Source organism: Coturnix japonica, chromosome 4 (assembly GCF_054131305.1).
Source record: "Coturnix japonica strain WE chromosome 4, WE-NBRP24, whole genome shotgun sequence".
NCBI classification, from domain to species: Eukaryota; Metazoa; Chordata; class Aves; order Galliformes; family Phasianidae; genus Coturnix; species Coturnix japonica.
This window is the reverse complement of record NC_140666.1, coordinates 59,477,193-59,501,244: the sequence shown is the minus strand read 5'-3', so window position 1 is coordinate 59,501,244 and position 24,052 is coordinate 59,477,193. Positions and strand designations below refer to the sequence as shown.

Below are 24,052 nucleotides of genomic sequence, written 5' to 3'. Positions count from 1 at the left end.
AACTGTTACTTAAAAGAAGCATGCAGTTAAGTGTCTTGACATTAAGGCGGAGTCAATGGTGTTTCTTTGAAGAGGGACTGGAGAACTCAAGCTTTATGATGACTATCTCCTAACTCTTAGTCAGGTTTGATTAAAATGACCAGAAACTAGACAATGTGTAGAAATTTCAGAAGTAAAAATGCTTTTAAAGTTGGTCTATAAATAAAATCAGCAAATCATTCAGTGGAAATTTCATGTTAGCTCTATTTGTAATTCATGCCTTACGAGATGGATAAAATTTCAGTGCCCCAGGTGAACAGAAACTTCAGTGAATGTTTACTTTAATAGCTTACAGCATCAGGTTCAGCACCGTGAAAGAGCTGTAAGGAGAAAGCCTTTGCCTGGTGAAATGAAACAGGTATTCTAAGAGAATTTGTTAGCAAAGGATAAGACTGAATGTGCTCCAGACAGTTGTCAGAATACGCCCGTAGTTCTCTGGTACTACACGAGTACACCTTGATCCCAAAGGTCTTGTCTCAGATATGAGCCACCTGGCACACAGTTTACTCGTGGCATCGTTCTAAAGCAAGCAAACAAGAAACACAATTTTTCTTCAGTAGCTCCTGACCCAGAGTTGGTATTATTTCAGGAGCTTTTTCCCAGAAAACAATAATGTGCACACAACCATTGTTTACGTGCCCAGTGTACCACATGGGGCCAGGAGAAGGCTGAGGGCCTGTGGTGCAGAGTTGGGGCTGCGCTAAGGAGACCTCGTGCTGACAGCAGCACCTCAGCTGTGCTGACAGGAATTTGGGGTGTTTGGTTTATAAGATTTCTTGATATTCACGTATTTTTCAAATCCTTAATTCTCTAATGAATTAACTACATGTACAATGTTAAATCCAATTTAATTTAAAAGTGCAGCAAAGTGCTAGTCTGAAGAAGGCTGCTTTATACTATCCAAATGTTATCTGTACCACCAAGAAAACTGCAGTAAAATTCATGGCTCCATCCTGATACATACTGACATTCAGACCAGAAAAAGTACACTTAAAAAAAAAAGTTATTGCTCTTGGAGAATGTCAGATAATGCTGGCTATGATGTAAAATGTCGGAACTAGTTAAAAGCCCACAGCTGTGGCCACTGCTTATTTTCAGAAAAGAATAGATAGAAGTATAAGAAAAGAAATAATGTAAAATATTTTGAGATGTTATCTTCCCTGCTGAAGAATGGCTGCCAGTGATTAGGTGGTACGTGTTAAAGGGAAGGTTGAATATAAAAGTGAGAGAGATTCCATTGCTGTCAGTGTCAGGGAATTTAATGGTGATCAGCAGAAGAACTGGGGCTTTATGTGTGCTATTTCTTGAAAACATATAGAGAGAGTCTTGCCCTGCTCTCTGTAAGAATGTTTCTATTACAAAACAACAGTTCAGAAAGTATCTGCTGTGTTATAGGGGACAGAACCTGGCAAAGTTTGAGTTGCCCAGATAGGAGAGATTAAATCCAGACTATGTTTCTCAAAACTACTCTTAGATATATTTTTAAATACATCCAACAATTTTGTGGCTTGATAATACAGAGAGATATTATCAGAAAGACTCACACACAAGACAGAACATGCTTACTGTGATAAGCACTTGGAAACATTAAAAGGTTTTCTAGTGTTCATTTTCTTTTGCTTGCTTTGAGAGAAGCGTGATTAGGGCTGCTGCAGATTCATCTTCTGTGGGAAGTGCTTTCCTTCTGTGGCTCACTGTGCAAGTTCCTCTTTCATGAAAGCACATTAACAATATTGTGCAAAGCAAGTACTTATAAATTGATATCACATAGGTGAAATCAGAGCCAGATTAACTGCAAACAGTAGCAAAAAACTGAAATCTCATACTGACTTCATTTTATTTGATAAATAATATCGCCTGATGTCTGAGTTAACTCAGGAATTTTCTAGAATATGTACAGTGTTTTGAATTCTTGACAAACAGTACAGAATAGAAAATACAACCCTTCAGACCTATGAATAAAGCAAATGTCTGATTTGGATTGCTTTAGCCTTCATAAGCTGGGCAAAACTTCTCTCTGTGCACTGGATTGATCAGTTTTCCCTGAAGACATTGATTATTCTCTGGATCTTTTCAAGGCTCAGTGATGAGCCTCCTACTTTGTCAAGACTAGAAAGCATGATCTCCTAACTTTTGCCATCTATCATGTACGTACAGGTACTTTAGGTTTTCGGAATCTCCAATTCTAGCGCTATACTTTTAATGGTTTTATTAGGAGTGCTGGCGGACTTCTCTTTTGGAGGACAGGGAATAAGTCATGGGAGCTGCTACTGCAGCCTCACTTGCTCCTCCAAATTACAGGAAATGTAATTTATTTTTAACGTGAGATATCTGCATAGTCTTTCAAACATGAAGCCCTATATAGTCACTTTGTGTTTTTGTTTTTATTTTTCCCCTCAGTGTAATGCTATTAGGTGCCAATTCAGTAAGCAGTACATAATGTTAAGAATAAGCTTTCCTGAACAGTGATAACACAAGATGCTTTCTTCAGCTCTAGCATTGTTTCTCAAACCCTATATTTTTATTGATATCTGCCTTTATAGATGACAAACGTATTTTCCCTGTTTAACATTTTCCAAAATTTAATAGAATTTAATACTTCTGAGTGTACTGAATGCAGGGATTAGTGGTTAGTTAATCATGTTTGTTGAATACTAACTTCAGCACGTCACATCAAATTATTGTGGATTTTCTTCCTTTAATCTGGATTTTGGCACCATCATTTATTCTGAAATCAGTTGTTCTGATATTTCTTTATACCTGGAGAGATTTAGAAAAGTCTGTGGACAAAATCCCATAGCTTTAAATAAAATTTTTCAAATATCTAAGTATTTTATATCTAGTACTTTATAGGATGAAAAACTGATAGACATTGGAAATCTGATTCCCTTAAAGTTGTTTTCCATAGGTAGTTTAGGATGTGACTGCCATTTCTTGTTTATATATCAAGAAAAGTCAACTTGCTTCTGAAGTATTTGAATCAACACTCAAAATGTTGACTAGATCACAGAATTATCAAGGTTGGAAAAGACCTAGAAGATCATCCAGTCCAACCATCACCAATACTAGATAGTATAATAGATAAATTAACTATTATGTACATTTATATATAACATAATGCATACATGAAGACCTTTTACTACGGCATTCTTAGGCCTAACAGAAATTAGACTAAGAGGTTATCAGCTGTATCCTGTGTTTACAGGGTACCATAGTGTTACTATTCCTTGTCTTTTTCTATGTTAATAAAAATGTCATCTTGGAAGGAAATGCTTAGGATGGATTTTGGCATTTGTTTTGATCACGTCTTCTGTGTTCTGAAGGAGTGTATGCATAGTCTGATACCTAGAACAGAGGGGAGGTTTATATAACTTAGATCTTTTTGGCTTTTGCTCTCATTTTCTTGGCTTCTTTATAATTTTGTTGGTGTCTTTAGTTTCAGTGAGACAAAGCACCAGCTATTAATTACTCTGTCATTTAGTCCGAAATGTGCTAACTATAGACTGAAGTAGCACTGTAGTCATAATGAGGTCAATATTGTCACATGTTGTTAACTTAGTAGGTCAATTCATTTTTGTGAACTCATAGGCTACAAAGTAATATAAAAGGAGAATTTTTGTAATCTGAAATTATTTTTTTTTTCTTCTTTTACACTTCAACAAACTTTTTGAGTGGAGAAATTGATGCCAAGCTCTCTTATGTGCCCTCTGCCAAATCATTCTAGAAAATATGCTGACCACATGCACTCCTCAATTCCCCGGGAGATTTGTTCAAAGGAGACTATGTGCAGCAACCTTAGACTGACATCTATTAAAAATGAGGAAAAGGATTTGACTTTAACAAAGGCGGCAATGCTGCCTGAGGATCCGTGCAATGAGGATCCAGTCCTGCTGCAACAAAGGCAAAAGTACTGTGGAATTCCTTGGGTGATTTTCAGGCAATAGCAGACAGACTTGGTGCCAGTCTGATGAGAAAAGAAGTGAGTAGAATTCAGTTGGCTTGGAAAGTTGAATTGGTGTTCCTTGGACCTAGCACAAAATTTGGAAGCTTTTCTGTTTAGTGAAAATTGGAATGGTAATGCAGCAGTACATGCTGAAAGCAACAGTGGTGCAGGTGTTGTATGCTTGTAGCTCCCTGTGGGATCTGAAATGCCAGAACCTCTAGCTCGGTGGCGGAGGAGCAAAAGGACCATGGGAATCAGGCTCTGCAGGGAAACATTTGAACAGCCAAGTCTACAAGGTGATAGCCTCTTCTTTTATGAAAATTAGGATGAGTCTCTGAAAAAGGTAGTTATGGTGCATGCATACTTTGTGGGGTGAAGCAGTCTAAATGCCATACAATTTTGCTTAGCAGACGACTAATTTAATCTCCCCCCTCCCCACACCCACAACTTTTTGGTAGGCATGAGAGAGAAAAGGAAAGTGTCAGAAACCTCTGTTTTTCTAAAATACAAGAATGCAGCTGACAGGAACGGAGGAGTTGCATTGATTAAACCTGAGCTTCCATCATCCTAAGTAGCAGAGATCAGCCTTGTGGGCTGGGAAATAATTACAGCATTGGTGCTGATTACAGAGGAACAAAGCTTGCTTTAAGGCTTCAATCCTGCTGGCCCTTCACTTTCTTCGTATGTGGTGCATGTTAAACTAAAGCAGCAGCTTGTTCTCAGTGATTTGCAATCAGAGGCATGTGAGTTCACATAACTTGTGTAGGCTATGCAATGTTTCAGGTGCTGTCTGTTGTCTGTGGAATTCAGTCTGCTTCCAAAGAGTGAAAAAAAGCTGATGCAGGTGGTAGAAATGCATCCGCTGTGTCCAATGGTAGGGTGTCAAAGTTACTGTTCATACTCTCATAGAAGGTGTTGATGACTGAACATACTACTTTAGGTATAAGAACAGTTCTTTGTTCTCAAACAAGAACACTGTGTATTTTTCACAAAATACTATTCCTAAACTTTCAGCCGCTGCAGGCAGTAATTATGGTTATGTTATACTCAGCAGAGATTAAAAAAACAAGGCAGATTAGGGCTGCCTGACATGTTTTCAGCTTGCAGAAAAATGCACTGATGTGTGGTGTTACTCATCCTGATGATTATGGTCAACCTTACCACATAAATTCAACTAAAATATATATTCCTGATTCTGGGCATGGTGCTATTGCTGCTCTGTGGCACCACAGCTCTGTGGTATGAGTGTTCCTCTGGAGCAGGAAGGATCTGTTACTGCTGCTTCGCTTTCATAATGGGATTTGAAACCACATTTCCCATTGATGTTTACTAACTACTGAACGGCATTCTTCTTTGCCTGGCAGCTTGTGAACATATTCTTCCTTCAGTTCCTTTGCTTTTCTTGTTGCAATGGTGACACTTCCGAATTTGACCACAAAGTCTGCCTATGTTGCAAACACAAATGTGGAATTAAAAAGTACTTCAGAAATGCAGATGGATTGCTGAGCCTGCAACCATTGGACCAACTCCCATTAAATGCCTCCTGTGAAGTGCTAAGTGCTTTAAAATCCCACTGGGAATCAGGAGCTTGAACTGTAACTGAGGATGGACAGATAAGAGACCAGAAAGCTGCATGGTTATTTTTTAATTTGAATGTCTATGAGCTGCTGTGAGACAAGTATAACTACAACAGTGCTAAACTTGCTGCAGGTTACTCAGATACTCAAGTATTGCTTATGATGTTTGCAATATGGAAAGCAACAGAATGCTCGAGGGCAGTGGCAGTATCCATTGCTGTCACCTGCCTGATGCACTGTGAAAAGTAAAAGTATTGTGAAAGTTAGGTTAGAAATTCTGTTACAATAGATAATCATTTTATATTTTTCCCTTGGGTGGAATGAGGATACTACAAGGAGGAGGAAGATATAGTTTGCATGGACAGAATTAATACATTTTAACACTTACAATTAACTATCCTATTTAATATGAAAAGAATTTAGCTTTAATTTTATTGTTGGTTGTTTTTTTGTTTATTTGTTTGTATTGAGTTTTTTTTTCTTCTTTTTTCTTTAATCCTAGCTCTTGTGTAATTAGATTTATTTTCCTTTTTTTGCATGAGGTTGCAAACATGCAAAGTTTAGTAAAAGAAAAAAAAAAAACAACCAACAACCCAGCAGATGGAGTAAGTTAAAGATCAATATAATTTGGAAACTACCATCAACAACTGTTTTGGTACACTTGTGCTATAGTCTTCTAATTGATAGCAGATATCTTAGAAGAAAGGAGTAGGGTGTAGGGTTCAGGACAACTATACCAGCCTGGATTTATCCTAATTAAAGGCACATTCTGTGTGAATTTGGCCTAGTCTTGTGGTTTTTCTGTAGTGGTAGTACCTCAGTGGAGACAGATAAATCTAAATTATGTAGAAGAATGTTATGTATTCAAATTTTGAAATGGGCTCCAAGGAGATACTCAAGGTTGTAGTCTGGGGAAATGTGGGACTCTGAGAACGGAAGGAATCTCTTAGGAGTATTTTCTGGATGAAAATGTGGTTTGTTTTGATGTCTTTGTTGCTATGAGAAAAATGTTATCGGAGAAGCTTTGTCACACAGTGAAGGCTTAACAAACCAGGTCCAAAATATCTGACTTATGTAGGCAGTCAGCTCAGAGATGTAATAGTAGTCCATCAACTAATCTTTTTATGCCAGGGTGAAGTGGGAATGTGTATCATCAGAACTGATATTTGTAATTGATATGGTCCTTGTGCTTACAGAATGGGCTCAATGCTCTGCACCTGGCAGCTAAAGAAGGCCATGTGGGACTCGTACAAGAATTACTGGAAAGAGGTTCGGCTGTGGATTCTGCCACTAAGGTAATTTATATGTCTGTACATTTATTCTCAAAAAGAACAAGTGAAGTACATGGGAGAGGTTTAGAAAAAAAGTACTGAAGCAGTAAAACAAAAAGCATTTCACTTGTATATACAGTGTTGCTTTTATATTGTATCCTGCGAGTCTGTGTTCTTGGCTGAGGCTCCTCAGTAGTAAATGCAGGCAGAAATAACACTGTTTACACAGTCTGTTTGCAGGGGAAACTTGTACAAGTTTCAGTGATGCCAGTTTTTTCATGATTTCCAGCGACAGTTGCCCATTATACTGAGAGTGAATATAGCTTAAGATGGTGTAATGCGAAAAGCTGTTAGCCCATACTAAACTTTACCTAGGAGCTTGTTCCAAACCCACATCAAACTATATAATTTCACTCAAAATGTATGTTGGAGTGTTAGTGTTGCGCAGCTGCTCTAGAAGTCTTCATGGCTGCAACTAACCATCAAATCCCATATGATGTTTATGGAACATCATGGAACTATGTGGCAAAACTGTACTTAAAAATTAAAGGCCTGCTTGCTAAATATTGTGAAATGATGGCTGGTTGAAATGATTCCTCAAGAAAAGTGACATCTTTCATTTTTCTTCTCTTTTTAACAGAAAGGGAATACCGCCCTACACATTGCATCCTTAGCAGGACAAGCTGAAGTTGTCAAAGTATTGGTTAAGGAAGGAGCCAATATTAATGCACAGTCTCAGGTATGATACTGTTTTCCCTCCTCTCTACTAAAAGTTAATTGGTGGAATTTCTTTAATAAAATAGATCTGAGATGCCTGGCAGAGATTCCAAATCTTTCCATTGTTGCCACACCCAAGGGATCAATCAAGTTAAGCCTTACATGCCATTAACTGTTAGGAAAGTAAATAACAATCTGAAGTTGTGTACTTGTTGCATGATATGTAAACTCACATTTTTTTGATTGAAATCTTTTAACAATTTCTAGTGTGCTTTTAGTTTCAGAAATTCTTCAAGATGTCAAAATATTTGATCATGTTTCTCTTGAATTTGGTATACAGTGGTGGTGATCATAATTTCTTAAAGTCTTGATTTATAGAATTGCTTTTTATGGTTATTTGTTGGCTAAAAATTTGAAGATATCTCAATCAGGTTTCTGAAGTTGTTATTTCTATTATTAGCCAGCATTTAAATCAAAAGTTTAGAATATACATTGGAATTCAGGTAATTCACCTTGTCCTGGCTGGCAAACTGACTACAAAAAGAGCTCTACTTTTTTGTGCTGAGGTGAAGGTTGTGTACTCTTCTAAGATGTACCAGACAAGAAGATGTTGCAAAGGCTGACTGATGGCCAGTTCTTCTCAGTCTGGGCAAGTCTGTTAGAACAGCTGCCTCCCTGTTGAGATTTCAGAGCTGTAAACAACATGTGCTTGATTTGCAGGGAACAACATACTGCAGAGTAGCTAGATGATGGTTTCTTTTTCAAGCTAAATGTTCCCAATTCCTTTGTCCTTCCAAACAGACAACATATCTATCAACATAGAGCAATTGGTCAGATTATCCTAATGTGTCTTTAAGATGCATGTTATTTCCTCTATTTACAATTAGGAAGAATTTGTCAAATTGTTTGATTGCTTGTAAATTCTATGATAACTATCTGTACCTATGGAGTAATGAACAGTTGGTACAGATAAGGACTATACGTGATACAGAAACTGCCGTCTTTATTTCAGCAGTATCTTTCTAAAGCATCTTGTGATATTCTTAGTAATAAATAATCGCACTAACAGTGTTCCAGTTGAGTTTAAGTGTGTCATTCAATGACTGTAAGTACCATTTTTGCAGTCATGCTGTGAGAAAAACAAGTCATGCTCATGAAGATTAATTTCAGATTGAATTTTCTTAGATATTACTGTGTACAGGCTACAGAGTGACCATTAGCATAATCTTTCTGGGATTCATGTGCAGAATAAGAAGGGAGTAATCTGATTAAGCAGTGTACTTGGACTCAAACTAGAGTGTGTAATGCTTTTTTTCAATTATATTTTGTTGAGCATTCTCTTATCAATAAGAATGAGAATACAGACAAATTTCTGAAAGGATTTGTTGTGTTGGAGTCCATCCTAAGTGTGGCTAGCTTCATATCTTGCTATCCCAGACCTAGGAACCTGCTTTTTTTTTTTTTTCTTTTTTTTTTTTTATTATTATTTTCTATGTGATACAATCATTTAAAGTAAATAGAGGCTAGTGTATGAACTATTAGGTCTATAACACAAACAGGTATTATAAATACTTTTATTACAAGTCAGTCCAGTCTCTCTGTATTTTTTTTTTTGCTGAAAAGCTGCTGTTAATGAGTTCCCTCAGGACAACTGATGGTCAATTATTCCCCATCCACTACTTCCATTAAAGATAAGGAGTACTGTAATTCCATTGTTGAAAAATCTGACAAAATTCTTTCATAATGAACTAATGGAATGAGTCTTGCATACATTTTTCAGCCTTCTCATTGTATAAGAAGATAAACAGATGTATTTAATGTCAGGATTTCAAGTAAAGTAAGAGAACTCATGGTAAAAATGATAACTGTTGTGAAAAATAATTCTTCAGAAAGTCTTCATGAAGGTTTTTCTTTACACTTGAAAAAGAAATGATTTTTTCTAAATATGAAAAAAAGAAATCCTGCTAGAACTGGAAATTGTTTTTGCAGGTATTTTGTGTAATATTCTAGTTTTTACAGACGTTTATTATTAGCACTCAGTGTTCTACAGAGTACATACAGACCGGTTAACAGTCATTTGCTACTTGAATTACCACCCAAGTGGGATTAATTCAGCAGATAATGACGCATTCAGAAAATGACAATAGGTGACCTGGCATAAGCTCTTCTTCCTGCCTACTGAAACCTGCATCTACATGACAGGAGTTACTTTTCAGAATAGTGTGGAGGGGATGTGATGTTACCAAGATACTCCACAAAACATTTATAAGTGGAGACGTTTTTATGTATAAGAGAATGCAGTCTGATGGGAAATCCCAAAAGACAAATGTAGACTTGATATTAATCAATATGGATGAAGGGAGGAATGTGAAGGACTTTGATTAGTGTTTGTAAAATGATAATATATTTTAAATTAAGAGTCATAGCATTTAAAGCAAATATTTCATTTCTATTTACAGTGGGTTCTTTGCCTAGCACTGTAAATTTGTGGAGCCCTGGTAGAGCATTACTGTCTCTAGTGGTTTGTTAATTTTTCTCTGCTAGGGCAGTATATGCAGGGGGCAGTGAGGGGGCTCTCATTAAGCTCCTGGTTCAGATTCTGCAATGACCTGCTGTCTTGCTGTGATTTCTTGATTCTGGGTAAATACAATGAACACTGCTGGCACCTGAGTACTTGTTGTCAAAGCAGTTCACCTTGTAGCAGCTGGATGATGGTGTAAATAGCAATAGAGGGCCTGCTTCCAGGCAGAACAAATTCTACTATGGTATATCTCTTCTGGATTTATGCCATGTCATCTTCATTTAAGAAGTCTCACTCACTTGAATTGGAGGGTGAGTCCTTAATGCAGGGTGATCCAGCTGCAGGCCTTTTGGTTGCATCTTCTGGCCTGCTGCCATTTTGCAGAAGGACAGATTACAGTTGCTTGAGGAGCTCCATTCTGGGCAGGCCGAGAGCTCCTTCTATGCCTCCTGCAGTCAGCCACAGAAATCCTGACAGAAATGCTGCTGCCATGACCCAGGTCCCTATGGCAACAGTCTTGCATTGAGCCCTCCTGTTTTTCGGTCTTCCTACCCCTGCTCCCAGTAGGAGCAACTATTGCTGCTGCCAAGCATCTTCAGGGAAGGTTTTCCCTGTTATGGATCATTCTTTCATACCATTTCCTGGCAGTAGCGTGTCAATAGCACAACAGTAAATGAGTGTGCGTAGAAAGAGTTGTGTGACCTAGATCTGTCAACTTAGTAAGTGTTGGAAGCACTTTGGTAATATCTGTTGACAGCACTCAGCATTTTGAATGGTATTTACATGTGTGTTTTCACATATGTGTTCCTATGTTGCTAGTAATTTGAATATGAATGAACAGATGTTGCCTATATTATGAGTGGAAAGGATGCATTATATTGGTGAGAACTCTGAGTAGACTTCTAAGAATTTGCTTCTAATACTGAATTGCCAGAGAACTTCTCACATAAGATTAAATTAAAAACTCATTTCTCTGTGTCTCTATTCTCTATGAAGATGATAAAGGTTCCCTGATTTCATAGTCATGTTCAAGAATCACATGCATTATAAACAGTGAGTTTTAAAAGAAAAACCAAAAAAAGCAAAATTCAAAGCTAATATAGAATTAAAAAAAGTTAAAATTTAAAAAATGGTTCAAGCGTTGGTAACTATAGCTGGTTGAAAAAGGAAAATGTGAAGTTATATAGAAAAAGGAAAAGAGAATTCAGGCATTCGGTTTTCAATAATTCTCTTCAGGTATTTTCATATATGTGGATATATTGGTAAGGAAATATGACGTGTTAAAAGACTAAGGAAAACAGAGATCTTGATAGGAGAGAGCTTACTTAAGAATCTCTGAAGTGAATAAAAACAGAAATGTATGGAATAAAAATCTGAGATATAGACTGAAAGGCTCAGTTGCTCCTTCTTACATTTCCTCTCAATTCCATTTTAAAATATAGATATTATATTATCACTCTTAAACCCTTTAAGAACAGTTGTTGGTATTGAGTGTGTATTAAATTATCTCCTTGGTATCCCTGTTATTCACACTTTACTTTTTTTTTAGGCTCCTGCTAACTGCTATTTGGTGGTAGTGATTTAATGCCAGTGCAAATACTCAGGTTGCTCCATAACTTCATCTTTAAAGAACCTGGTATCTGTCAAGGTCATTTCCAGTGATGAGAATCTGCCACTGTGACAGAAGTTCTATGCTGATCATAAACTGATGGATAAGAGAGCATTCTAACCACAGATTTTTTTTTCAGCTTAATGTTCTCTTTTCCCTTTTTCAGTTAAATTGCATAAAAACACCGGTCTTTATCAAAATTTGACACAGATGACATCTGAAATACCACACTGATTTTCCTGTTCCTTATGACAACAGTATAAAAGAATTATCTCAGAAAAGGCTATTTAAAAACATTGCAACCACTGAGATTACAAACTCCATCTGTGCTGAGACTGTTAAGCACTCAGGAGTTTGATTTTATGGATTTTGTTTTTTATTAGATTACTTTCCCTTGCCCTTCAGTTCTTTGTTGGCCTTCAGAGCCATTATTTTGCTCCTATCTTTTTACAAGTCTGTTCCTTTTGAGCTAATACGTCATCATGTCTATTTTTAGGAAAGTAATTTCTATTTTGATATGAAGCCTAATTGCTCAGTGATTACTAATTGAATGACTCCACTTTCACCTGCAAGCGTATCATTTGAGAGCTGATATCTTCTTTGAGTCTGTTTGAGGAAATGCTGAAATGAGGGCAAATCTAGAAATGACCACAGAAATCTGGAATTTCCTGGTCCTTTTTGGCACACCAGCACACCAAATAATTATTTGGCTCAGTTAATCACCTTTTGCTACAATTATTTTTTGAAGAAAAGCCACCACAATTATATAGCGAATATCCATAAGATATCCACTTGGTTGATTGTTCATGGTTCAGTGAGCAGATGTAGATATGCTTCATCATATCAAACATTAATTTATGCAATTTATTTTTTGATTTGACTGTGATTTTTGATCATGTATAGATCTGACCAACCTACAGTCATTGAGTATATAAAATCTTGTCTGGTGATTGGATGGTACAGACTATAATTTAAAGCAGGTAATAGATTTAATGTGGATTTATCAAAAATATGTTGGTTCAGGCTTGTTCTTTAAGCTGTGAATAGATTTCCTTGCAGAGTTGAACAAATTAATCCGATGGCATGATAGAATCTTTAGCCATTTTCAGCAGTGTGGCTGATCTGCTTGATACCCCTGAATTTCAACAGGAAATTCAGACAAAGCTTGCAAGGGCTGTTGACATGTTGCATTGTGCAGAACCAGGTAAGTGGCAGTGGCCACTCATCACTCTTTATTACACACATACACTTTTGTCCAGCCCATGGATGGACCATTTGTTTACTTATTTTCATTTTGCCTGTGCATTAGAACAGCAATACTCCATTATCTTCCTCTAAGTAAATGTCTGTTTTTGCAGTGTCTGGAATTCTTGTGACGATTTTTGGTCTTCTGCCCACTTTGAAGTAACATCACCAGATTTAGTCAATATAACCTTTTCCCTTTAAGGAATTTCTGTTCCTCCATTATTAGTTTCTCTTAAAGTTGGATTGTATCACTTTGTATATAGGCATCACAGATGTCAGATAACTGGAATATTAGTCTCCTAAATTCGATTACATTCCTATTGCAGTAATCTTTAGTAGCTGAGTCTCCCTGTAGACTCTGTGGCAATAGTGCTGTGACACTCTGACTGCAGAAACCATATCAAATGGATCTGTCCTGATCTTCCTCTGTTCCAAGCAAAGTCAAAAAGATTAGCCTGATGTAAAGAGTTGTGCCTCATAACAAGGGGTGATTCAACAGATTTAGAATGATTGATATGAAGAGCTGAAATGTAAATGACAACACAAGGAAATATATTTAACTCCTGTTTCGCAACTGCAAGGAAACTATCTTATCCTGGAGTTGTCTAATAAACAATACTCCTTAATGTTAAAACTTCTACACCTGAGCTCAGAAGGAAATGTGTTCCCTATGAGATCCTAAGTTTGTGTTTTGACCACAGCTTCACTTAGCTGTGTTTTAACCACAGCCTCCTTGCAAAAGGAGGAGCCTACCTTTTAATCATCAGATTATTTAAAGTGACCCAGATACAGAAAGCAAGGATTAGATAAATCAGTCCTCCCCCAGGCTGATCTTGTTATTTAAAAGCCCTCTGGTTTCCTTTCCTCTATATCCTTCTCTAAGCTCATTGCAAACACATTAGCCGAGAAATATTTTTGTTTAAATTTGTCCCCATTAGGTTTGCCACTTCCTTTTTCAAAATAAAGGAGACAGATATCAGGACCATTGCAGTATTCTCACCCAAACTATTCATAAGATTAGAGCAATCCATAGAGCAGAACAGAATTCCCACCCTTTCTTTGCTTTCCCAGGAATGAGTGATAAGAGAGCTTGTTTGTCCCTATTCAGTGTTACCAGTGAAGGAAGGATTTAGATGACTGTCGGAGAAGCTATCTGCTTGTCTCTCTCAGAATGTCCCAGGATTTCCTTTACCATGGATTGCTCTCCCAGTTTTTTGCAGAGATAAGCCTTCAGAGTGAACCATATTTGCAGAGTATTTGATAGCCTGTTATGACAAAAGATTTTAACTCCACCAACTGGGCATTCTGCTTTTATGTCAGTATATTCAGAGAGACAGATTCTTAGCTAGTGTGTGTCAAGGGGAGTATTTTAGTTGCAGCTCATCATTACTAATGTAATAAAGGATCAAGTCCATTATCTCTTCACTGGAGAAAAAAAAAAGGAATTACCTTACGGGATTATAAGGATTTTGAAAGATGTAATGTGTTAAGTAAAAATTTAAGAACAATGAAACAACACAGTTATTCATCCTCCAAGTCTCATCTGCCTGTCTCTTACAGTGATGATTGGTTAATGGCAAACAGCCCTTATTCCTGATCTAGAGGTACAATTTCAGACAACCAAAGAAGTGGAGTTGAGCAGAATGTCTGTGAATGCAAGACAGCAGTGATGCTTAAAGATTCGCAGAGAATTACAAGAGAACAGAGTAAAGAGAAGATAATGATAATTGGTATCACAGCATTTATGTGGGGCTCTTCAATTTCCCTAAAAATTCATGTAATTAAAGGGAAAATAACCCTATGAGGATGCCCAGTGCGTGATGTCCCTCACAGCAGAAGCAATGTGGTGATCAAGAAATACAGTATTGACTGGCTTTCTCTCAAGGATAACATACCTGAATGCAGAGACTGTGTATGGAAAGCAAATCCCAAATGCTGATTTGGAAGACTGCCCAGAATTCAAAAGCAAAACTTTGCCTCCACTTAACTGCTGGGCCCTAAACCATGCCTGGTATCAAGGTTATATTTCCTGGTGCATGACTAATCTATTCTCTGCCCATTATTCTCTGTCAGCTCAGTTCCCATTACAGGCTTCTACTTGGTAAAAGTGACACTTTCAAGGCACAGAACATCTTGATTTCTGCCTGTCTGTGTTTCAGATGGTTGTTATTTTACTGCTTCTGAGGAAAAAATCGTGATATTTGAAGTTCCTAAAAATAACTCTTCTGCTCTTTACATTTGTCACATAAGCTAGAAAGTGGCTTACAGTAAAATTCACTTCCCAGGAGGGGTGTTCTAGGAACTACAAGGTGGTAGATTGACAGTGTTGCCTGAACCTGCACCTCAACTGGTATTCTGAATGATCACTCATGGACTAACTTGATGAGCAACGTGACCCCCAACATCATTTATTCACTGTCTTTACAGTTATCTCACCAGTTAAGTACAGAGTGGCAACCATTATCGGTATAACTAAATAAATTAGTGAGACAGGTGAAGATTTACTCTTATTTTCTATGGTACTTTCTCTGTCACTGCATATCCATTTATTTGTTTATTTAAGTACTGCAAATTGGTTTTAAGGTCAGTCATCTCAAACAGGTAAATAGTCTTCCCTTATTTCTTTTATTTAACTGTTTGGACCCAAAATGAAGAATCATCAATGTCTCTAATCCCAGTAATTTCAACCTACCTCATAAATGTATTTTTCATCTTTAATTTTTACAATCTATACAAACCTAAGAATCTGCTGTGTTTAATTAATATAAGGTTATTACCACAATGATGAGCTTGTGAAGGTGTTTTATAGTAGATCAGAATCCAGAGTCTCTTCTTTGCCCTTACAGCTGTGCCACTTTACATCAAATAATTCTATTTTTGCAGATAATTTAATCTGTTCATTATGTTGTTTACTAGCACTTACCAACTTGTTTCCAACTTGTGAAACCCTGCTGAATTTTCTCAGTCTAAATGCAGTCGTTTGCAATCTGAAAGTTTTTTGATGCATTGGTTATTATACTCTTAATATTAAGAGCTCCAGTTCTGCCAGTAAATGTTATTTATATTTCTGTTTAGTCATAGATGTAATGAAGGTAGCGTTGCCTTATTCTGACTGCTATGATGGGATGTAGATGTCGCTGGTTTAGTTTAATATCTGTGGAAGAATGAGGAAACAAAGGGGATGAATTGTGTGTCACAGAACAAAGATTTTGATCAGGTTCTTGTCATTTTTGTTTAAGTCAAGCAATATTCAGAAGAGTAGAAAAATCCTGTAACAGTTACTGAATTTTAAAGGTTTGTGCAGTGATTATTGTTTAAGTGCTGTGGCCATTACTAAGAAGAATTTATTATCTGAGTGTGCTGTCTCATGACTAATCTAAGCCTGTCTCATTCATATCTTATCCTCTGTGCCAGTGTCCCTTTCTTTTTGGAACTGGCTTGTGTTCTAAGAGTGGAAAAAGAAGGAGACACAGGAAGAAAAGTAGAATTAAATTCACAGAAACTTCTCTCAGTCTAGATAAATTGCCAGGTCCTACAAAGGAATCAAGCAACCCAGAGAAAACCAAGCTTCTATTTGTGCAATATTTTGCTCACAGCATCTTTAAATGTATCTTGAGAAATTACAACTAGGCAATTGTAGTAAAGGTTACCACAAGATGTCTAACTACTTTGGTTTTCATTTGTGATCTTGACTGACAGCTTTTCATTTCCTTGATGTGAAGCAAAAGTGGAGGATAAAAGATAATCAAGATCTCAAACCAAAAACCCATAGAGTAAGATGGAGAGACAGGTGAGACAACTGATGTAGGTAGGGCTATGTGGGCACCCTGCTTGGTAATTACATCTTGAAGAGTAACTAGGAATGAGCATTTGTTCTATATAAACAATTGTGTTAGGTGTCAGTTATCTTTCCTAGTAATTTTAGTCTTCTTTTAATACAGTCTTAAACAGTTTTTGGAGGCTTTTAAAATAAAATATTATGTTTGAGTTTATTTTAGCTGTTAAATCACAGCCCTCATATGTCATCTTAAATGAGGCAAACTGAAGAGAAATATGTATCTGTTTTCTCTTTTTCCCTCATTAGCATGTATGTGTGTGTATATATATATATAAATATATGTATGTATATACACACATATTTGTATATATGGATAGATGATAAGGGCTGCATCTTCATCTGGGTAGGCCAGTCATTCAAACAGAGTGGTTTCTGAGCCCAGTTTGGAAGTTGTGTACTCCCAGCCATTTGGTACTGTGCACAAAGAGCTTGATTCCTTGAAAGCCTGCCCTAAAATACAGCTAAACTGTGTGGTTTTCTCAATAATAATCTCTTTGCTTCTTCAGACTGTATTCTTCATTAGGGCTTGGGTAAAATTTAATGATACAAATTTGGAGTCGTATTAAGACTTGCCAATTAGCGTTATTAGCTTGAAGAATCATTGAGAGCTAGTCATTTTCTCAAATTAGCAAGTAAATAAGTGAATGTAGTAGAGAGAATGGAGCATGAAATATACTCTACTTGCTTAGTGCTAGTTCCCAATAATAATTTTATATTGCAGTAAACATTTTTCAGTGTGCATTTGGGAGGATAATCAAATCTGAGTAGAATGTCCTCATGACAAATACTCTGATGAAATCATTGTGTAAAAGTGAATGCTATGTATCATTACAAAATAATTTCTGTTTTCCATACGATGCACTGAGCCTAAACGTGCAGACGCAGCAGAAGGCTTTGAGAAAATGAGAAGAAAGGGTATTTCCTCTTTTCCTGCCACATTTATTTACTATAGTCGCTATTTTTACTTCAATTTTGGAATGTGTTGATTCAATATGAGATGATAAGCTCAAGGAAAATTTATTGTAATTAAAATATTTTTCCCTTTCAAGCCCCAAGAAAACTTCTGCATCCCGTTTACATACTAATACAAGCAAGAGAGAGGTTGTTCTCTGCAGTACATCCATGAAACGTTATTAACCAGAATGTCTTGGGTTTGTTAGTAGACGGTGTGAGTAATGAAACAAGTCTAGGCTTTTCTTCGGTTTGCAGAGGTCTGGCATCTAGAACTTTGAAGTATCTGTAGAACAGAGAAAACAAGTATTGGAATGTTGCTCTTTGAAACTAAAAGATGAGAAACTGGGAAGGGAATTTTCGATTCAAAAAGTAAATAGAAAGGAGGGAGGGATATGCTTTTGTTGTGAAAATTTCCATTTAACTCAAGGTCTGTCTGAGAAAGAAACTTGTGTAGGAGACAGACAGAGGAGCAGGCACACCATAGTCTTTCAGAGAAACCGTACTGAGTGGGAGGAAACATGGAAGTCCTGGAGTCCAGGAGAGAAGAGAGAAAGAAGAGCTCCAGCAGGGCTAACAGGTTATCCCACTGGGTAGAGCTCTGCCAAGGAGAGCAGTAATGTTGGGAATCTCCTAAAATAGGAGTCTCTGGATAAGAGCCAAAAATGTTGAGGTCAGGAACACCACAATTAGAAGCTCTGAAAGCAGTTCTTCATTGAGGAAGCAAACTTCGCCCTGACAGTGGAAAAAATCAGGCTTGACCTTGCCAGAGGATAAATTCAGAGGAAGCTTTTCAGTATGTCTGGTGCAGGCAATGTTAGAAATAAAACTCAGCATGCTTTTGCAATTTCCAAAATAAGAAAGCTTTTAAGAAAATACATATGGTAATTTTACACTATAAATAAAGTTTGAAGGGAAAAAAGAGGCTATGATTTTATGTAGACAAGAGTTTCTTTACACACATTTGCTGTAGTTACAGGTAGGACTATAGAATGCTAGGAGAACATACCTGATGTGGTGGGCAGTCTGGATCAGTGTTGGGAGTGGGTGGGATAGCATATAGTATTTCTAAATGATAATGAAATCATATATGTATTGTGTATGGTGTTCTAATCTATGGTTTATTGCCCTGATCCTGTTCCAGTGTTAAATTTTTTATCAAATAGGTTTACTTTGGCTTGAAAATTCTCATATTCTCTACATATATGAGTGCATATGTGATCCTTGTATTCATCCATACAATATTCAATGAAGTATTTTGCAAAATACATGAACCAATTAAAAATGCTACATTACACTTTAGTATTAAAATACTAATCGGGCATGTGGAAGATTACTGCTAGTTATAGGTTAGTTACTAATAGGTTCTTTCCAGTGTGAGAAGGAAAACTAACAAAGCCAGCCAGCTTTATTACCTGCGGTTTTCTCAGTGCTGTCCTGTCCTAATGCAATTGAAAATAAACCAGTCTGTTCATAATTCCTACTGCCAGCTCACTCTGTTATGCCATGTGAGTCTTCTGCTCACATGCTTGCTGGCCTCTCTGCCACCGTTACAGACATGGAAGATGTGGTCTTGTGTTCCTCCTTTGTGCATCTGGTTTACTGCCTGTAATATGGGGGCAACTGGGGGTAACTGGGAGTTGCCCATCAAAATACAATTGACCTTACTGTTAAGGGGCTTTTCTTGATGTCTAACCTGAATTTTCTTTGCCGTAACTTCAGTAAATTGTGTGCTTTTCTTTTTGTTTTAGCGTTATCGTCACGCAGAATGAATCTTCCCTTCCTCTTTGAATAACATTATATTTTTTCCTTCAGTTTTCTGTTGCTAGACTAAATAACACCAATTGTGACGGTTTTCTTAAAGAAAAATAACTTCCCTGTTTTAATTTTTACAACGGTGCAGTGATTGTCTGTATTACAGCAGGATGAGCTCAGTGACTCTCTGGTAGTCCACTGTGACCTTCAAGTCTTTTTCTGCAATATTCTCTTCTAACACATTGTTCCCTGTTTGCCCAGTTTGCTAATCCTGCCTAAGCATTGAAACTAGCACTCATCCTTATTATGCTGCATGTCCATCCCTTTTCTCCAGGGTAATGGGAACCTTTCAAATTACGTTTCTCTTGTGTGGTGTAATTGCAGAACACCTTGTTCATGCTGTGTGTAACTCTAATGAGAGCGTTCAGTTCCATCCTCCAAGTAATTCCTGAGAAGATTGGAAAATATCTGCTAGAGATAGAAATGCACGCCTCAGTTTTGGCAAAAAATTTCGCTTAACAGTTGTTAGGTGCAATTTTTTAACTGTTTATGTCCCAGGATTATTGGTGGAAGTGCTAGAATTTTACACAAAGTCGTATTAAAAGAGATGCTACAACGTGTATGATATATGTCACACACCATACAACAACATACATAACATTTATCTGAGTAATCTTCTACACTTGTAATGTAGAGGACAGCAGTAAAGATATTGGTTCTACAAATAACTATGTTACCTTGAAAAAGAGACTTCATTTCATTGGGAAATTAATTCAGTGTTTCCATAGCAAGTTGGCTTCTCCAAAACAAAGTTCTTACTTAACATAGTATTTGCATTAATTCTGGTTAATGTTTCTAATGAATCTGCCTTTAGCTTGACTAACTTAGAAGTATTATCCAGAGCAGATTCTTGTAAGTTGACCAACTCACTGTGTGGTCAGAAATGTAGCTCTTATTTTGCAAGGCTCGGTTCCTTTATGTTTGCTATGTTTTATGTATTACAGAATTTTGTGTAATATATTAAGCCTTTGTCATCTCTGCTCAGCATGTCATAAGATGCGGACTTGATGTTCCCTAGAGGACAATGTCTTTGGATAAGCTGATGTAATAAAGGGATAAAACTTTTACTTTCCTGTTATCTTTCATAAAATTTTATTGTCAGCTTTACCATCCCTGAGCCATTGCCAGCAAGATAATGAGTGCGCTCAGTGCTTCCTGAGAATATATCAGAAGAAAATGTGTGTGAAAGTGTATAGATTTTTGTGGCTTTAAATGACACGAAATGTTACCAAATTAAGTTAAACATTCTTAGTTGTTCTACTTATATACTTGTAACAAGTTAAAAAGCATAAGTACGTTTTTAGCTATGTATTAGTTTGGACTTCAATATCACTGCTTTCTCACTACAGTATTTTCTCATATTTTCTCCCTAGAATGGTTTCACTCCATTATACATGGCAGCTCAAGAGAACCATATTGAAGTGGTCAAATATCTCCTGGAGAATGGAGCCAACCAAAGCACAGCTACTGAGGTGACTATATTGTTATTTCTTTTACACCCACTCTTATTTTCCTTTGCCTTTATATTCAGATCGCTTGGAAGATTTTTTTCATAAATAAACACATTGGATGGACAAACTGTTCTGGTAATTGTAGGAAGTCAAGGGATGAAATCCAGCCTGAATTATTTCACAGCGAAACATCTGTGTGCCTCTGGTGGCGCAGTGGTTAAGGACGCCACCTTGCAACACTGGAGGCCCTGGGTTCGAATCCCCCTGTGGCGCAAGTGGTAGAAGTGCCACTTTGCTACACAGAGGCTCGAATCCCGGGGGGGTTGGACTCGATGATCTCTAAGGTCCCTTCCAACTCGCACGAGACTATGATACTATGACTATGATGCTATGATCTACTGACGCCAGTGAGGCCAGGATTTCCACTTTTAGTATATTTCCATTACTCCTTTCCACTTCCCAGATATATTTGTGAAAAGTGAATGAGACTTTGAAAAGAGTTCCCAAAGGATGCAGAAATTACAGGAGGCTAAGATGGCCTCAATGAAATGGTAGTGCCAGGTGTAGTCCCAGTCTTGTCTGGAGAGAAAGGAGTTCTCATGGGGAAGATAAATGGCTAATGTGAATTGCATCAATGAGCTTACCAGGGAATGTGCTGGTTTATCCTCACATGGTTTACTTCTACCATCAAATCACGAGGGAATAAGTGTACAGAAAGATGGCTTTCATTGCTGGGATCTGGATTTCACTGCCTGCAGCAACTTTCAAGCAAGCAAAGCAGATGGAAGTGGAAGAGATGAGTCTCCATCTCAAGAGCTTCCTTTTGCAAGTGAGAGGCTTGTGGGACAATGGAGAAAACTTCTAGATAATGAACAGTGCATTCCCCAACTTTTTGTTACTTTGCTTCAGCTAAATCTTATTTTGTTCTCAGCTAGGAGAACAAGTGACCAGACTGTGCTACTGGCTTTGTGTTTGTTCCATATAAATTGAAATGAAATGTGAAGTAGTGGCAAAAAAGTTCCTACTCTCAGAGAGCTTTTGCTCATGCTTTTCCTTACTACTTGTTTTTATTACTTTTTCTTAGTCTGAACGGAAACTTACCCATTCCAGATTATGTTCATGAATGGATACATTCAAGATGATGGTGCATTTATGCCTGCTTTCCTTTTAATTAAACTCACCTGCTAGAGTTAACAGCTGCTTTACTATCCATTCTTTCAGTGGATACTGTACCATTTGATGACAGCTCCTAAAATAATCTTCTCTTGAAGCCTGCATACATTGAGATCACATTACTCTGCAGCTTTATGAAATATGAAGTCCTATGTGATCACCAGGCAACTTGGCAGAAACACGCCCTTTGTGACTGAGTCACAGGGGATCTTTGGCTCTCCCAGGGCCCAGCCAGGGTGCAACATGCAGTCCCCTGCCCTTAGTCTTTCACCAAATAACTTTTATTGACTGTGATTAGGAGCAGTGATCATTAGATTATAGGAACTATAAAGATGATGTTACGATTAATGTGGCCTCTGCTTGAACACAGACATCAAGGCATCATTGGAATTTGTACGGTTCTCTGATTTTGTAAAAAAAAAAAAAAAAAAAAAAAAAAAGGCAGGGAAGGAGAAAAGCCAACTGCCCCCACTCTGAACTTGAGTCCAAGTCTGTCTTCTGTCATCAGAAAGGTCAGATCTCACTTTTGTGGCCTGAAAAGTAAAGCCTGTCTATCCCCTTATCACTTACCTAGATAAGTTTTGGTTTCAGACCTTGCTCAGGTAGTGTCCTTAGTGATGCGAATATTACTGAAACGTGCATTCAGTAGAAGACTGAGCTGCTGTCTGCTTTCACATGTGCCCTGAATTTAAGTCTTATGAATGGAACAAAGAAGTGATACATTGATAAGGTGAGACTTTGGAAGGACATTCTGTTTGACCTCAGAGACAGGTTGTTCTCACGTGAGGAGGTGGAGAAATGAAATACGTTCTCAGGGCTCCTGTTAGCCTTGCCTCCTACAAGTAATAGGGACAATGCAGGAATGGCAGTAGCTGCTCAGAGAAAGATGGAAGATAAAGTGGGACAGATCAAGTGGTTGATCTTGTCTTTGAGGCTCTGAAACAGACACTGCCTTTGGATGTGCTTTTTCCCCTCTATTTTATGTCTCCTTCACTTTATATGTATAGGTACAAAATCAGGGTCAGGATGATCTCAGTTTCACAGGGCCTCTAATCCAGGATTTGTTCTCATGTTTCCAGAGGCAAAAGGCAAATGCATTAAGCCATTTTGGCACCTAATGTAGCCCCAATCTCAGAATTATCTTTGCAGTTCAGCTGTTTCATCAGCTGTTCACCACTTTTTATTTCACTGTACAGAATGTAATCTCTACTACAGAAAGAAACTGTATGAGTATAGTTGTTACAATACACCTACCCACAGTTCAGCTCAAAAGGGAGTGAACGTTATTAGTTTACTAGAGGAGAAAATTGCTTTGGCAATTCTTCAGATGCTTCTTTCAACGTTAGCTCTCATTCCTTCCCAACTTTCCCCTTATTATTTTACATCTTTCTATTTTCCTATTCCCAGTCAGTTCTGTCTCTTTCCTATGCCTTTTACAATGCATCTCAATTAGTTTGCTGTTCCTTCTGATCTACATACAGAAAATTTTGATTTATTCCCTTCCCTTTTTGTAGCACTATTATCCACCAGCCTTCTTGTCAGAGACTCAGTTTGAGGGTTATACTGTTCTTCATGGTTTAGCTGCCTTCTAGCCCAGCATGTGAACATAGTACATGTGCTTAGACAATATGCAAGACTTGAACTTTTAGTTCTGTTGTTTTAGGTTTAGTTTTATAGATGAGTAGGCAGTACTTCAATTGAGACTCAGTTTTGAGCCTGTGATGCATTTTAAAGCATTGGGAGTTCAGGGCAAATGTGGCAGAGTGTGAAATTTTGAAAACAATTTTAAAGCAAATCTAAAAATACAAGGGAAAAACAGATTTTTCAGATTTCCAGAAATAATGTAATGTTTTTCCACTTGGAATTTGAATAAATTGCTAAATATTAGCTGGCTTTTGTGAG

At 37.4% G+C, this 24,052-nt stretch overlaps 1 protein-coding gene across 50 annotated transcripts in view; it reads left to right on the top strand.

The window, feature by feature from the left end:
• Positions 1–24,052, top strand: part of ANK2 (ankyrin 2) — a 315,505-nt gene that overhangs the window by 184,294 nt on the left and 107,159 nt on the right. For all 50 annotated transcript variants that reach the window (XM_085546969.1, XM_085546992.1, XM_085546991.1 and 47 more), the window contains 3 exons: positions 6,756–6,854; positions 7,471–7,569; positions 20,900–20,998. In XM_085546969.1, the coding sequence (XP_085403095.1) occupies positions 6,756–6,854; positions 7,471–7,569; positions 20,900–20,998 (297 nt within the window). The remainder of the gene's footprint in view (positions 1–6,755; positions 6,855–7,470; positions 7,570–20,899; positions 20,999–24,052) is intronic.